Here is a 15,657-nt window from a genome sequence, read left to right on the forward strand (position 1 = left end):
CATGCCTCTTTGAAGTGAGGATAGTTATAGAGAGATTACAGTGCCTGTACTTGTTAATCTTGCTGGAGGACATGGATCTGGAGTAGAGATGACTTGATGGTATAGCACTAAATACTTGCTTGTTGATCAGGTCTGCTTGCTTTAAAAAACAGAGTTCATGCTGGAATGTGGAAACTTCTTCTGCATCTACTCAAATATTTTACAGGTCTCTTTGGCATAAAATACAATCTAAACAAAGCCCAACCTAACTTAACTGTTGTGTGTTAGTTGTTTCTAGGAACCAGTGGTCATCTTGCATGATTTGGCAGTAGGTCTTGGATGTATGGATAGAGCTATGGTGGTGTGTTAAATAATTTAAACCCAAACACAAACTTGGAAGGGTTGAATACACTGCATTTTGTATGACATGCTGAAGTTTGGAACAAGTGGTACAATTGTAGCATGAGGTTTTACTACTTACAGTCTTTGAATGATCCTGTATTGTAAGTGTGCTTGGGTTGCTGTGCGCTGATTAGCACAAACAGTGGGATGGGATTGAGATAATACTGACTTCTGCCACCATACCTTGTCATCACTTCCAGCTATGTAGACTTCCTGGATTCTGAAGGTGATTAGAAGCCAGACAGTTCAAATATTTATTACTGGATCACTATAGTTTAGCTTGGTTAATGTTGAACATTACCATCGTACCAAAAGCCTTGGTTTGGCTATAAATCCCTTTTGCTTAGAATTCCAGAACTGTAAGATAATCTGGCCGGCTTCTGAAATTCGGTCTTTAGTCCCAATATAACCCTGGAGAAGAATTTCTTAATTCTGAGTCCTGTAGAAAAGGAAACATTTTGGTATTAAAGGCAGATGACAAATGTGAGGCCTATTCAGCTGTAGTTCACATACCGGTGTCCTGTTAAAAGCTTTAAAGAATGAAAGCAAAACAGGTTGTTCTGCTTGTTGAGGGGATGCTGTTACTGTGCATTATAAATTGTAAAAATGCAGGTGTAGTTTGCACCCATTCATGGAAGTGCTGTATGTGTAAATTGTGGCTGATTTAGTATTTAAATTTGCCTGTAGCAGAACAGCACTAAATTTGAATGAATATACAGGGAGAACTTAATTGTAAATATATTAAAACATTAGTATTCAAATGTGTCTTGGTATGCTGGGCTTCTTGCTGTCTATGTGAGCAATACTTGCTTTTATCTGAAGACTTGTGATTTCTCCTACAACTAAAGCATATGCATTTCTAAAAGCCTGTCTTGTGCCTGAGAAGAGCTGCTTGACTTACTCATCTTCTGGCTGAATTCCCACATATGCTGGATCCAGGCTGCCTGCTACTGTTAATAAAACTCTGCTCTTAGCAAACTATTCAAGTGCTAAGAAAAATGACAGTAGAAGACTAGATTTCTGTCCTGTGGGTGAAAGAGCTATTACAAACTTCTTTTAGCAAGCTGGTGAAGCTATATGTCTTTGTTTGACTCGTTGCCGAACAGTCTAAGCAAGGTTTGCATCCAAGCTTTTTTTTCACCTAAGTCAAAAGGTTTGCATTGCAATGAGATTTTGTTTAAGTTCAGAGTGTTCTTTGCTGTTGAGCAAGGAACCACATTAGTATTAAAGAACAGTGGAAAAGTCTGAACAGCATGGGCCTGTCTAACAAGTAATACTCTTTTAAACAGGTTTTCTGCTTTTATGTTACCTATAGTGGGAGTTTTTCCTCTTAAATGAAGTTGTACCATAAGGAAACTCAGACTCCTGTAAGAACTCAAAACAATATTTTCCTGTGTAGACTTCATTGTCATAATGAACGACACAAAAAAATAAGAAAAACCTAAACACTCAGGTGTGAGCAAGATGGAAGAGTTTTGCTTTCCTCTGGTACATTTTTAGTTGCTAATTGTTTTTGTGGCAGTTACTGTTGACCCTTTTTTAGCATAGGACTTCAGTCTGCAGTGTAGTCTAAAGTCACCTCCACTAGCTAGTTCAAGGTAAGCTCAAGTATTGAAGGCAATCAAGCCATGGCAGCATGCAGTTTAATAGGGGCTACTTAATATTAGTGAGGAAAAAAAGACCATAAATGTGCCTGTGCTTAATGCTAGGAGTACCACAGGTCCATTGCTTCCAGTACCAACTAGTTTGGTTTGCTCAATAGTGCTGTAGTTTGCTGTGTAGACTCTATCCAAGCTCTATGTTAATTCAACCTGCTTGGTATCTCTGATCTGCGCTGTTGTCCTATCTTTTCTTACTGCCCCTTTTCCTGTGTTTTCTAGCTAGTTACCGTCTTGAAACATGTTTGAACACCATTCTCATTAATGCTTTAAACATGAGTTATTAATTTCTCATTCAATTTTAGCATCACTGATTAAATGCCTTTATCTTCTTCACGTGCAGAATCCATACATAGTAACTATTTGAGATCAGCATTCTAGCAAAGAGAATGTTAAGTTTCTTCCCTTCCTCTAAGTAGAAATCTTTCATGTATTTGAAGAGTGTATTTTTTTATGACTGTTGAAAGAAAAAATCATGGGCTTAAATTGCAGTAAGTCAAATTAAGTTAATACATCAGAAAATACTTTTTTTTTACTGGAAGAATGAATAAGCTTTGGGTTGTATTAGATAGGAATGTTGGTGTTGCTGGAATTTGGCCTTTCTAATATGCCCATATCTGCCAATGCTTTTTAGGGGATGGGATGAATTTGTTTCATTCCAGCTCTTTTTCCCTTGACTCCTGCATCTAACACTTTCAGTTCCTGTTTGGATTTCCTCTTGTCTATCTTGTAGCTCAATACAAGGCAATCCTGCTACTTTTGCATACCAAATGTCACATTTCTGAATTTCTAGATGTAGCTGACTGCTCCCAAGAGTTTTCTTCCATGTATTGTATATTCCAACTAATTTAAATACATAGGATGTTCCTATCCGCCTACTTAATCTAGCGTGACTTGTCTTCTGTAGTGCAGTCCACCAAAATTCAGCTCTGTTACAGTCAGATCTTACAGCATAGGAAATACAGAACCAAAAATTATTTTTGGCACCCTGTTGGTAGGCTTGATGTATGCTCTGTAGGACCGATTACACTAGTACATTGATTACATTTTCATGTTTCACTAAGCTGTCAAATGCTGATAATGCTATCTATGAAGTCTAGCCACTCTTTTCAGCAGTTACTACTTTTACATCAGCCAGTGAAGCTGTTAATACTAGCAACACTGGGTGATTTGGGGGGGGAGAAAGGTTGGTGTTTTTATTTAAGGGGATGGCTGAATCTGTTCTGTATTGCTTGACAGTACTTCCAGCTTCAGACAGCTAGCAGTATATTTTCTTCACCCTAGCTGCACAGCTGAAGTGGCTGCTCATCCAAACCACCTGGGTCTGGTGCCTTCTGCTGAAGAGGCAATGAGGTCTCAGTGCAGACTGCACAGGAGATTAATCAAAGAATGATTAAACATGTATGCTATGTGGAGCACACAAGCATATAGCGTGCCTGCAGCAGTGAGCCTGACCTCATCCAGAGCTTTTTAACACATGGGATTAAAATTGCCTTAAGTGTGTCTTTTAATTGAGCTTTGTTTCTTCTTGCTGCTATTAAAATTACTTTTAAGTACACTGCAGTGGAAGTCCTGTGCTTTACTGTCTTTCAGCAACCTAGTAAGAGGCTCATGAGAATTTGAGAATCTCATTCAGACTATAGTAAGGCATGATCAGGTGTGTGTTTGTCTTATTAAATAGACTATTTTTCCCCCCTAAGAAGCTCAGTTTAATGAAGTTAGTAAAAAAAAAAAAAAACAAAAACCCTCTTGATAGCAAGAAGAGGACAGCTTGTAAGATTATTTTTTTTTTTCAGTACTTGGAGTTTCAGATGAGGTTTGAGAAGTGCTTTGATAATAGCAGTAGTGATAGCCTCCACAATATGGAGTTAGTGGATCTTGTAACTGACTTAATCTTAGGCCTGAGATAAATCTCACTGAAATGCAATAGAAGTCTTTAAGTGCAGTGGATCTTAAGTTTTCCTGTGTACTATGTCCTGTAGCATAAGCGTGCACTTGGATGAATGCAGTGCTTAGCAGACTGCCACCTGAGCCTCTAAATTGTCTTTTCCAATTTTTGCTCTTTGGTGCCACCCCCACTGATTGGAGCAGCTGCCCTTTCAACATACAATAAGCCTACTTCCACTTCTGCATTCTTTTTTAAAACTTACCTTGCTAATCTTTTGTTTGCCAGTCTCTGCAGCTTCTCATAGCTGATCTGTTTCCTCTGGAGCTGTGTTGAGTAGATGGAAAGGTCTTTTGGGGGCAGCAGCTTTTAAAACATGATATATGCTTGGGATGCTGCTAAAAGGCAAGAGAGCAAGCTGACATCTATGCTATATTGAAACTGGTGCTAGCTTGAAGCTTCCCCTGTCTGCCAAACTGCTAAACTTGATGCAGTGACCCATAAAGTGGCAACGGTATCTGTTGGTTGCTATAGGCTGTGTATGGCTGTTGGGTGACAAGATGCTGTCATTCTTATCTTGTTTCCCACTGCCTTGCATATCATTCTCATATTTCTAGACTGCTTCAGCACTGAAGCACTTTCACTTCTATTATAGGACTGTCTTTCTTCGATTTGCTGTTTGTCCATCTGGGTTTTGGTGATACTGTTCAGTATTGGGACTGACTAGGAGAGAGCAAAATCAGTAGCATATACCAGCGTTATGTTGCTTCTGCTTTTTGGAAGTCTGGGTTGGTCTGATTTTGATGAGGCAGTGTCATAGTTTGCCTGTGCCCTGCATAGGAGTAGGTGTAAACTTTGCCCTTCTCTCCTACTTCCAGGTGAAAGGAGTATCAGCAAAGAAATGCTGAGGTAGTCCTGCAACAAGTCATCTTTCCTTCTGTATAGCATATCACAAAGATTAGTGCTCAAAAACAAGGCAAAATTGCAGGCTACTTGTCACTAGATGGAGGAGAAGGAGATGCTGGGGAAGCACAGAGGTACAGCTGCTCCTTGGCCATGTGTTGCACCCCAGGCAGCTTTAATGGCCTGACAGCTGGCTGGTGTAGCAGGAGTAAACATGAGATGTCAAGTATGCCCGCCTGTTTCTTTAATTCCTCACTATGGCAGTTGGCTTCATGACACAGGCTTTCTTTTCATGATACATATTTAGTCCAGGCATATAGCTTTGACTTAGTCCTTGCTGTGACTACAGTAATATCTGCTGGATCTGTGCCTAGCAGCAGCTGTTGTTTCCTTCCATGTCTAGGCTCCAGGATAGCTGTTCAGCTCTATTTCGTGTGGTATATTTACAGTGCAGATCAACATCAAGTATACTTCACCCATAACCTGAAAGCATGGCCAGGTTCTGGAGATCAAACCTGGACAGGAACTCTAACCATGATGCAAATAGATCATCAGAGCTCAAGTCTGGTGACACAACTGAGACTCCATTAGTGATCCTCCTGGAGCAAGCAAAGAAACACTTCTGCAAAATTTCAACTTTTTAGTGCTATGTGATGGACAACACTTTTTGCTCTTACCTGCTTCTCTACCCTGAATGATCATGCTTTACATCAAAGCTTTTGAGTTTAAACCTTTCCTCCCTTTGCCAGAAGGAAGCCTGCAAACATGGGTTACTAGTGGTAACTGGTGAGCCACAGCAGTGTGGGGTCACAGAGCTGCTCCTGTTGACATTCCAGAGAATGGACAGCTTTGCTTTCATCTTGGAAGCATGGTGCTTCAGGCAACAGCCCCTTTCACCAAAGGGCTCCTGCTCCATTTCAAAGAATAACTTTAGCTTTTTCCAGGATAACTGCAGTGTCAGACCTTTGCTAGCATCAGGCTGTGACTGAAGAACTGGAATTTATTTTTTTCATGCAAATGAAATCCTTAAGCAAACTACTGACATTTGGGAGGCTTGGGTGCATTTAGGATGCCTTGCATGCAAAAGCAGTCTGTTTTGTAAGCCTAAGTATGAATCAGTCTAGAAAACTGCTTTTGATGAGTTCTGAAACTTTTCTCCCACCTGGACAAAGGAAGCAGTAAGATCTGAAATTAAGTCAAGCTTGCCACTGAATGAGTCTGCCAGCATATCAGGTAAATGGATAGTGTTCTTATTGCCTCAGCTAAGAGTAAGAGAAGAATAAGTCATCTTTGGCAAAGCTGCATTGTGTAGTCCTGTGCCAGGCCTCTACCAAATACCTCACAAGCAATAGGCAAGATTTTATTTGTTGGTACGTACTGTAGAAGAACTAGGCACTCCTGGAACTTCCAGGACTTGGAGAATGCCCTGTCCTTGGGAAGCACGCTTGTTGCTAATAGTCCAGCACTCTGTAGAGTGCTCTTGTGCTTTGAATACAATAAACATTTCAAAAGCTTAAAACCACCGTCTTAGCCTGGCAGCGTTTGTACACATTGGTGGGAAACAAAGATGTCAGCATCAGGAAATGGTGCACTGAGAGTACAGTACGCAGAGTGAGCAAATATTAAGTTGAATTTAGGGCTTGTACTGATAAGCTCTCTGGTTAAAAAAGCTGGCAGAGGACTTTGCAGAGCAAGGAGGATGCATTTCTCAAGATCTCTTCTAGCCCTAGAATAAGAACTTCTCTTTGGTTTTGAATCCCCCTACAGCTGGTGAATTGAGCAGTGACCTTAGTAAAACCATTAGCTGCCACTTAGCAAACAAAGTCAGTTGTCTCATGTCTCCCATCCTCAGAAGGGCTTCAGACACAAGAAGGGTTGTGCAGCCCTTCTCTAAAGACAAAGCATTTCTCACGTCTATCAGTGCATTGAAAGCTTTCCCATTCACACTTCTGTTAACATTCTTATTCTGGGAAGGTTAAAGTTCACCAGTTTCCCAAGAAGTTCCTCCATGGACTGCTTTCAGCTTAAAGTTTCAGAACAATTCTTCCTTAGATGCAGCTGTTGAGCGTTTGTGCCCTTGCAAAGTGGAAGGGAATGTGCTAAACTCCCCCACAAGCTCCTTGCATTGAGTGTGTTATCTCCTGTCTGCAACCCCCTTCCCAAGAGCCATCCAGTTGTATTACAAAACAAGCAACAGCACTGTGTACACAATATAATTTGTCCTTTTGCACAAGATTTTCTATTGCAAATATTAATCTGACCACCACCCAACGCTGGCTTGTGTAGACTGGGTCTGGGATTGAACAATCACAAAAACACTTAGCATGCCAGAAGGATTTTCAGTTCATGGCATCAAGATGCTTTGCAAACTCCCCATGATGAATGGGGAAACTGAGGCATGACTTCTCCAAAGCCATACCTTTGCTTCACAAAGTCAGTGACTTTTTTTATTAAAGGGTTTAGCCTGTGCCCCTTGACCAATCCAAGTGTGTAATCTCACACAGGAAATTTCATTCAAGTTTAGGCTGGAATTGCTTTAGCTGTACTGTATGTCCATTTACTCTGAAGCAGGGGCTGCAGCAAATGCCAGAATTTCAAAGTCAAAGAGAATTTGAGTCAAAGCACCACTGATGCAGTTATAGTTCATTCACTTTGCACCAGTTAACATACTGGTTACTTCTCTGTATGTCTGCCCTTGATTTGGTGGTTTGGTTGAATTACGGTAAGGGCAGCAAAGCTGGGGTTATACATGCTGTTTTATGTTCTCAAATCTGTACAACACTGGCCCTTTTAGATCCGATAAGTAAAATTCCTTCTGATTTTAAAGAACCTCTTAGGATATCTGTTCTCTCTTTGCCTGCCCCCCCCCCCCCAGTTGGTTTTGTACCCACTTTATCCTCAAGGTGATCTGTGGAAACTCCTGGCTATAAACTGGGAGTTACATTCTAAGCCCACTGCTGTTTGTCTGGTGGTTTTGGAGGATTCTGTCTTTCCTCTTAGAAATTTCAGGGGCGTGAGTCTGATCTCTCCTGATTTTGCTGGGAGGTCTCAGTGATTGTTACTAGAGTTTTATATCTAAAAGCAAGATCTAGCCTTTCAGTCAGAGTACACCACCATAGTGGATCTGCCTTCTGTGCCCTTGTGTCAGAAAGAAATGCTGCAGCCACATGGCACACAGCAGTAATAGACTGTAAATGTGCTCTTGATGTTGCACCAAGCGGCTTTGTGCCAGATCAGGTGTCAGCTGTCCTTTAACAGCTGGTAGAAGGACAGGATGAGCACTGTACCATGTGCACTGGCTAATTTGATGGAAATATGATTATCTGGCCATTCTAGAAACAGATCAAATTTGCACTATGTGTGGTCCAGGAGTGCACAAATCTGGAGATAACTGTGGCTCTGAGCTTCCCTCATCTGATATGTGAGCTGGCTGCTGAAATTAGATAATTGCTAACGAAGAATAGATAATGGCTAACAGTTTGACTAAAAGTTCTTTGCCTCTCTGCTTTCTCTAAGTAGAAGGGGCATTACTCTGTTAGTAACCTAGTCACAGGCAGGACACTAATTCCACCTCTTCTTCCACAGTCTAGTTACTCCACAGAAGTATCCTTTCCCCTAAAAAAAAACAGTCCATCAACCCCTGCAGGCCCCTAGCAGCCATTTACTTTCCAGAAGCCTGGTATGACCTAACATCACAACTTTATCTCCTTTCTCTTCCCAGGGAGCAAAACCCCAGCTATTCTCTCTCCTTTAGCCTCAGCTACAGTGAGCATGCCTAACACATCACAGCTGCACTGTAAACCCACCTGTGATGGGTACTGTCATTAGTTTAGGAAGCTGGTGAATGCTGCTGGTAGATTATAGTGTCTGACCCTAATGCTGGTTTTTAGTTTTGTTTTGTAGTAGACAACTCTGCTTTACTTTAGGGGCTTGGCCATTTGGTTGTGTCCATGACCCCATAGCAGCAAGGAGACATTGATCTCAGCGTGAAGGCCAAGCTAAGGGCACCTTCCTGCTCTCCTTGCTCACCAGCAATGAGTGTAGTTTCTGTTTGAGGATTTGTGAAGTATTGGTAGCTACGTGGCCGGTAACTGCCCTTGCTTTGGTGCCACAGCACTGCGAGCTGGAGAACAGCAAAGCAAGGGAAAAGAGATGGTATTGAGCAGCAGAGACTGCTTTTCAGGCCTTTACAGCTGGTCCTATACTGTGCAGAGTTGTTGCCAGTCATACTGAAGGTTAACAGTGACCTTTCGGTGCAGCAGGCTGTGTGTAGTACTGATGTAGAGTCCCCTGGGTTCTCTAAGCATGCACAGTTAAGCCATCTAGCAATGCTACAGCCAAGAGGTTACATAGTACCAGAAAAGAAAGCATATCCACCAGTGCTTAGGTTAGATGTTTCTTAATGTCCAACCAGGCTATTAGACACCACTTGATGCATGGCTTGTAATGAATTTCCTCTTGGCATTCATGTGCTTCCACTTAAACTGCATTCAGTAATCACTGAGGTTGTAGCTGCAATCAGGAGTCTTTGCCTGGAGAATTACCTCTGGGAAGGAGACTCAGACCTCGAATGCACCTCTTGAAGAAGCAAGGTGAGAAGGAATCCAAGGTAACAGTTGCTGCTGTTTATGTCTTTTGTATATCATCTGCTAATACTTTGGCTGAAGTATACTGGGGTTATTCATAATAGAGAGTTCAAGCCATGGTCCTCAAGGAGGTGGCAAACACTTTAAACCTTGAACAGCTGTTGTGCTCCTGCTGTGCCCACTGCTCAGCTGTAAAGGGGTTGATTTCTTCCTTTCAGCTGACTAGTTGTAAAAAAAGCTAGAAGGGAGCCGCCTGTAGCAATGGACCTGTGAGCTTAGCAGGAGGTCCTTTCTTTGTGGTTAAGCACTGCGTTGATTGTCTAGAGCTGGGTCACCTGGATGTCTCTGTTTCTAGTCTGACACTACTTTGTTTGACCAAGTTTTACCCCTTGCTTGTGGGGCTTTTAATGCCATATGCAGCAGCTGAGATCTTTTCTGTGCAGAGATGGGCCTTGCACTGCTCTTGTAGACATTTCCTAATTACGTATGGTTGTTGTTGGTTAAATGTTATTTGTAAGCAGATTTTCCTGTTCTTCTCCTTATTTAATAATAACACGGTAAAAGAGAATAATGTGCATATCTGAGTCTGGTTTAAGGTTGCTGTTGGGCCTCTTTCCAACCTTTGAATTCTTGTTGCAGTTAAAGAAATAATAGCACGGATTACCACTACACTTTTTCATAGTAATCTCATGGCCGTGTTCCTCAAATCCAAAATCGTCTAGAAGAGCAGTTGTTTTAACCTCAGTCCCTTTCTATTCTGTTGTGGTTTGTGAGGGAAATGACTCCCAATCTTTCTTGCAACTCATTTAATGGATGGATGGATGATGCCTGTTTCTTATGGCCTAGTCAAAATTTCTAGAGTTAACAGTTACAGGTCAGAAATTGTTCAGCATGAAATACTTGTTGACTGTTGTGCAAACTGAAATCCTGCAGTGCTAAGTCAAAAAGAGCTGAGTAACTTTATTGTAACTTCTCTTGAATTAGTTTGTCTGTATATACATACTAGCCACAGGCTATAGATAGGTAATTAGGTTGCCCCCTTGCAGAGCAGCTGGCAAAAGCATGCTCCTCGCTCTCTGGGAACAGCTTCTTGTGTGCGAACCCACACAGAGCCAGACCACTAGCAGCATCAGTGAAGAGGTGGTCTGCTTATTTTGAGAGTGCTATGAAATAGGAGTTATCTTGACAAACACACTACTTTGTTTTCCACTGTTATTTTGTCCTTGCATGTTGCTTGGCACCTCCTTGTCAAAAAAATGGTAATCAAAATGAAAGGGGAGGCTTATCAGAAGTATTTGTCCAAAAAGAATTTCAACCAAAAAAGTTGGAGTTCAGTTTAAGAATGCCTTCCCCTGGAAGGGCCCATTTCAGTTTCCCATCTTCCCTGAAAAATAAATGATTACTTGAATGCATCAGTTTTGTTGCCCAAGTGTTACCAAACTGGAGAGGAAACACTGTTATTAAAGCAATATTATTAAGGCAGAAATATGCATTTGACACTCCTGCTTTTCCTGCTGACAAGGGGTGGATGACACCTAAAATATGGGTGTACTCAGAAGCTGTGGGTGTTTCTTCATATCTCTGTTCTATTTCTGACAAGTGCTGCCACACCGATAGGGCAAACTGCCTAGATATGGCGTAATAACTACTTATCAAATTAATCCATGAAAAAGCAGCAGCAATATTTTCTCATGATTCCTCTCCTTTACATTTCCTGGGCAGTTTGGAGTTAATGTGTGGGACCCAGATGCTATGACACTGGGTAGATTTTGAAATATCTATAGCCTCTTGCACTTAAACAGTATTTACTTGACAGAAGAGGAGATAGGTAGAAAGGAAACCAGTTTCCTGTGTTTAACAGCAAAACTATAAAATTATTTGATGGGGCAGGAACAGCAGTCACCATTCTACTAGCTGTCTGTCAGTGATGCAGACCATGTGGTACATGTAAGCAAAGATGAGCTGTAACAGGATTTCAGGGTAACCAGGACTGGGGACTGCAGCATCTTGTGTGAGGCTGTCTGGGCCCCCAGAAAAGTGAGGAGTCTTAGCAAAATCCATGTGCGACACACAATTAGAGGAGATGTATCTCAATGGCTTATTTTTTTTCTCTTTAATTGAGATAATCTGCAAAATATCTACCTAAATTTATTTCAGTATTTGTTGGATTATTACAGTTCTTTTTGTGGAAGACTGAGTGTTCAGAAGCAAATATATTAAATCTCTCATACTTCGAGTTTCCTCTCGTGCTGTACATAACAAGCGATGTTGTAGTTGTCTCTGACAGCTACCATTCACAGTGCGGTGGTCTAGTTGAAGGCTATTGTGGACCATCTTTCTGTCACTGTTCAATTTAGATTTTGTCACGGAAATCAGTCATTAACATCTTCAGCCTGATCAAGCACTACTGTTCATATAAGCTAGTGCGTTAAATGTCATTCAAGTTCCTGCAACTCCTTTGAGCCTATGCTGATGTGTGGTTCAGCACTGATGTAGATGTGTTGCATAATAACTTGGGGAGGTATGGGAAGGTGAAGTATGCTTGGGCAAAGGACTGCAGGGAACTAAAGAAAAAGGGCCTGCAGCAAGTTTTATGCCATTCTTGAAGCAAGAAATTAGAATAAGGTACTGCAAGTGCCTCTGACCTTCGTTCTGTTTCATTTAAGGAGTAATTGCATTGACCATTATGACTTTTTCTTCTGTCTAGATTTCTCTTTGTCTTTTCTGCTGTGTCTTAGCTAACAGTTCCTCCCTGATCCCTGCCTTTTGGGCGGTAGTTTAACTCATTTTCATTGACTTGGTTCAGTTTTAAAACCTGAAACCATGGCAAACAAGGTCATTCTGCCCACAGAAATAGTGTGCTCTGCTTCAGGCTAAATCACCAATTTTATTTTTTTTTTTAACCATCTCAAAATACTGAAAAGTAAGGAGTAGCAAAAAGGATCTATCAATTGTACTTGGTAAGTACAGTGGCAATTGGAAACATTTTTAAATACTAAACTAGAAAGGCTGATAGAGATGAAATCTATGAAATACAGTGAACCTGCACAGTGTGGCTTCTCTGAAGAGGGTTTGTTGAAGAACAAGCACATTAGAAGTGCCTGGAAAGGTACCGGGACCCATCTATGCCAGCAGTCACAGAGGTGCAAAGGCTGTAGATAGCAGTTGGAGACAGAAAAACCTCTAGGCAGAAAAGGAGGAGAGGATCGGCCAGGGGGACAGAGGAGTTGAAAGGAGAATGCACTGACAACAAGGATACGCAGATTGCATGAGGAGGTAATTGGCACTTCTCTCTGGTGCTTAGAGGAGGGGGATCAGGGCAGTACAGCCCTGCTGGAGGCTTTGCTAGTTTGGTCTTGTTGTTGTTTGGTTTTTCTAAAACATGAAAAATCCCAGGGAGGAACCATCTAACCAAGGCAAAAGCAAGCTTTGGGCTCATCATCTGTCCTTATTTTGCTGCCCAGAATCCAGTGCAAAGCAGAGCCATGGATAGCATGGATTTCATTGTATTAGGAGATGGCCATGATGGGGAGTGCCTTATTCTTTCTTATTACTGATGTGTCTCGGTCCTTCAGGTGCTCCTCTCCAGCTGCATTCATTGCTTTTTGTATTTTCACCAGTGAAAAGATAAAGAACAGTGGAGGGTTCCCCACCTTTCTCCCTGGTTACCTACATGCTGTAAAGGGAACTTGAAAGGGGGCTTGAAAGGAATTTAAGAGAGCTTCTTCCTTGCTTTGTACAGCTAAGACCCCGTGACATCAAAGCTGTGTGCTTCCCACCCCATTGTCAAAAATGCTTGCATGGCCTGTGCAGTGTGAGGAGGGGATCCATGGCAGAGAACATGGCTGCTGTGACCATGAGGGTGGCTCACAAGCTGTCTGGAGGTGGTCCTCCATCCTGGAGAAACAGCACTTGCTTTCTTGATCTTTTTCCTTTAGTGCAGTTAAGTTCTGGGCAGAATTTTCCTCCCAGATTCGCCAAGCTTTGCAACATTGATGGCAGCACAGTGTGCTGAGGGTAAGAAGAATTGTGGCAAGAATGCAAGTCCTAATCTCTCTGAGGTGAAGAGAGTTTTTGCAGACCGTGTAGGCCAGGAGGTGCTGAAATGGGGCAGGAGGAAGGAATAGTAAAGCATGGTCACTTGGTTATTTCCTGACTGGTAATTGTAGAATACAGTATTATGGGTTGCCTTTGGTCAGCTGAAGCAGACCTTGTGTGCTGTTTGGTTTTGGTAATAGAATAGTTTTAAAGTCTGAGGACTGGGGCTTCTTTTCATCAAAGCTTTTTGAGATAAGACCCTGGCACAAAGCCTCGCTGCCCATTCCTTTCTGCTGTCCACCAGCCATCCTCATTTTCTTCGATGACAACTACAATGTCTCCTTCACTGATGTCCAGTTCATCCATGTTCTGAAAGGAGACAGGGAAAGGAAATGTGGTTAGCCTGAGAGCACAGGCAGGCCCAAGCACGTATTCAGTGTTGTTTTTTTTTTTTACCCTGCCTTTCATCAAAAGTCCGCCAGTGACCTTCAGGTTGGGAATGAACCTGAGATACCAGACAATGAGGGATTAAGCACTTACTGAGCTGGTGATTTCCTTAAGATCCTGAAATTTCCCCAGTTTCCATGGTGTCTCTGCCTGAGCAACTTGGCTGTAGTATCATTGGGGAAGGCCAGAAAGGGTTAAATACAACTGCCTTAAACCAGCTAACCATGACCCTTTCATAGTCTGCAGGTGTTGCTAAATAAAACAGTGCACAGCTTAATTCCCAAGGGAGATAAACACAGCATCTCTACTAATCCAAGCCTTAAACAGGTCTCTCAGTTCTCTTAATATGGAAAAGTGGTAACCAGTGGAGGTACAGCAACTCTTCCTGAGACAGCTAACTTTTATCTCCAAGACAAATGGAGTAGTTGCAAGTAAGCTATTGCTGAGCTCTCAGGTGGCCATCGGTCCATTCAGTGGTGTTGTCCTATTTTTCATAGGAAACCACTTTGCTACCCACAGCGTAGTAAAGTAGAAAACAGGGTGAGAGAGGCTTCCAGATATGTTTGATGCCTCAGCTGAATCTAAGTTTAATATACCTGAGTAGGTAAGAACAGACTCAGATAGTGAGAGCTCTCAGTATACAATATACTGGAAGTAGTAACAGGCTCTTTTCTCAGCAGGGTATATCCGTGTGTGTCATATTTTTAAGGCAAATCTTGGAGTAAGGATCTGACAAAGGGATCCAGCAGTCTCCTCAGGGGAACAGCCATAAATAGTGAGGTACTTTCAGCTGTGCTTGGATGAAATTTCAGGCAAATAATAAAAGAGGGTTTAAAACAAAGCAAAACAAAGAGCATGTAATAAAAGATAGGTGCAGAATGCTGCTTTAATGATAAGAAAGCTCTCCTTTTCAGTCCCTTCCTGTTTTCATAATTTATCTGGCTATGTGATTTTGTCACATGCAAGCATTTCTTCCCTTGGTTTGAAGGTCTGTCTGCACTGTAATATACGACCTCCTAAATGCTGCTCCTTCTGCTGATCTAAAGCTAATAAAAAGACCCTTTAAACTAACATGATTGAATTGTGAAAGTCCCATTAGGGGAGGCTAATGGTTTAGCAAGAGTCCAAGAGGTTCTGGAGTACATCTGAATAAGGAAATATTCATAACCTGTTCATTCATAACCTTTTACTAATGGTATTATGCCTAGATAGGTCTGAAGCCAGTGAGAGTTCAATATCCCAGTTAAGGATGCAGGTTGCTCTTTATAAGAACCCTTTGGTACATGGACCACGTCCACTGTAATTCTGCAACTTGCAACATGGAAGTACAGGGAAACAGTGTAATTTATGGGGATTCAGTCCTTTCCCATAGGGAGAGCACCTCAGTTGAAGCCAGTGTCTTAAACTGGAGCAGGACTGTCTGGATGATAAGGGAGTTCAAATGGGGAAGAGTTCCTAGATAAACATCTGTCACATATTCTTACACAAGGAATCTGTAGCCATTTTCCCTCAGTTTCACAAGAGATGTAAGTTCAGAAAGCACAATACTGCATACGTAGCCATCATCCCCTAAAAAATAAAGTTTTCCTTGTGTTTGTGGTCTCCTGTATCTCCAGAAAGAGGGAGCTCTGATTTAGGAGGGGTGTAGTACGCTAATGTGTAATCACTTGCAAAACATGTTATTGTTTCATCTTGAGGCAGCATGGTCTATTGATGTGTGCCAAGAACTAGCCATTGGGATTCCTGGCTTCTGCATGTG

At 41.8% G+C, this 15,657-nt stretch overlaps 1 protein-coding gene across 1 annotated transcript in view; it reads right to left on the bottom strand.

The window, feature by feature from the left end:
* Window positions 1-11,500: 11,500 nt before the first annotated feature.
* The window catches only part of PSTPIP1 (proline-serine-threonine phosphatase interacting protein 1), a 58,398-nt gene continuing 54,241 nt past the window's right edge, over window positions 11,501-15,657 (bottom strand). The window contains exon 15 of the mRNA XM_075099948.1: window positions 11,501-13,820. Within this exon, the coding sequence (XP_074956049.1) occupies window positions 13,689-13,820 (132 nt within the window). The 3' untranslated portion in view covers window positions 11,501-13,688. The remainder of the gene's footprint in view (window positions 13,821-15,657) is intronic.

Source organism: Phalacrocorax aristotelis, chromosome 7 (genome assembly GCF_949628215.1).
Source record: "Phalacrocorax aristotelis chromosome 7, bGulAri2.1, whole genome shotgun sequence".
Classification (NCBI taxonomy): domain Eukaryota; kingdom Metazoa; phylum Chordata; class Aves; order Suliformes; family Phalacrocoracidae; genus Phalacrocorax; species Phalacrocorax aristotelis.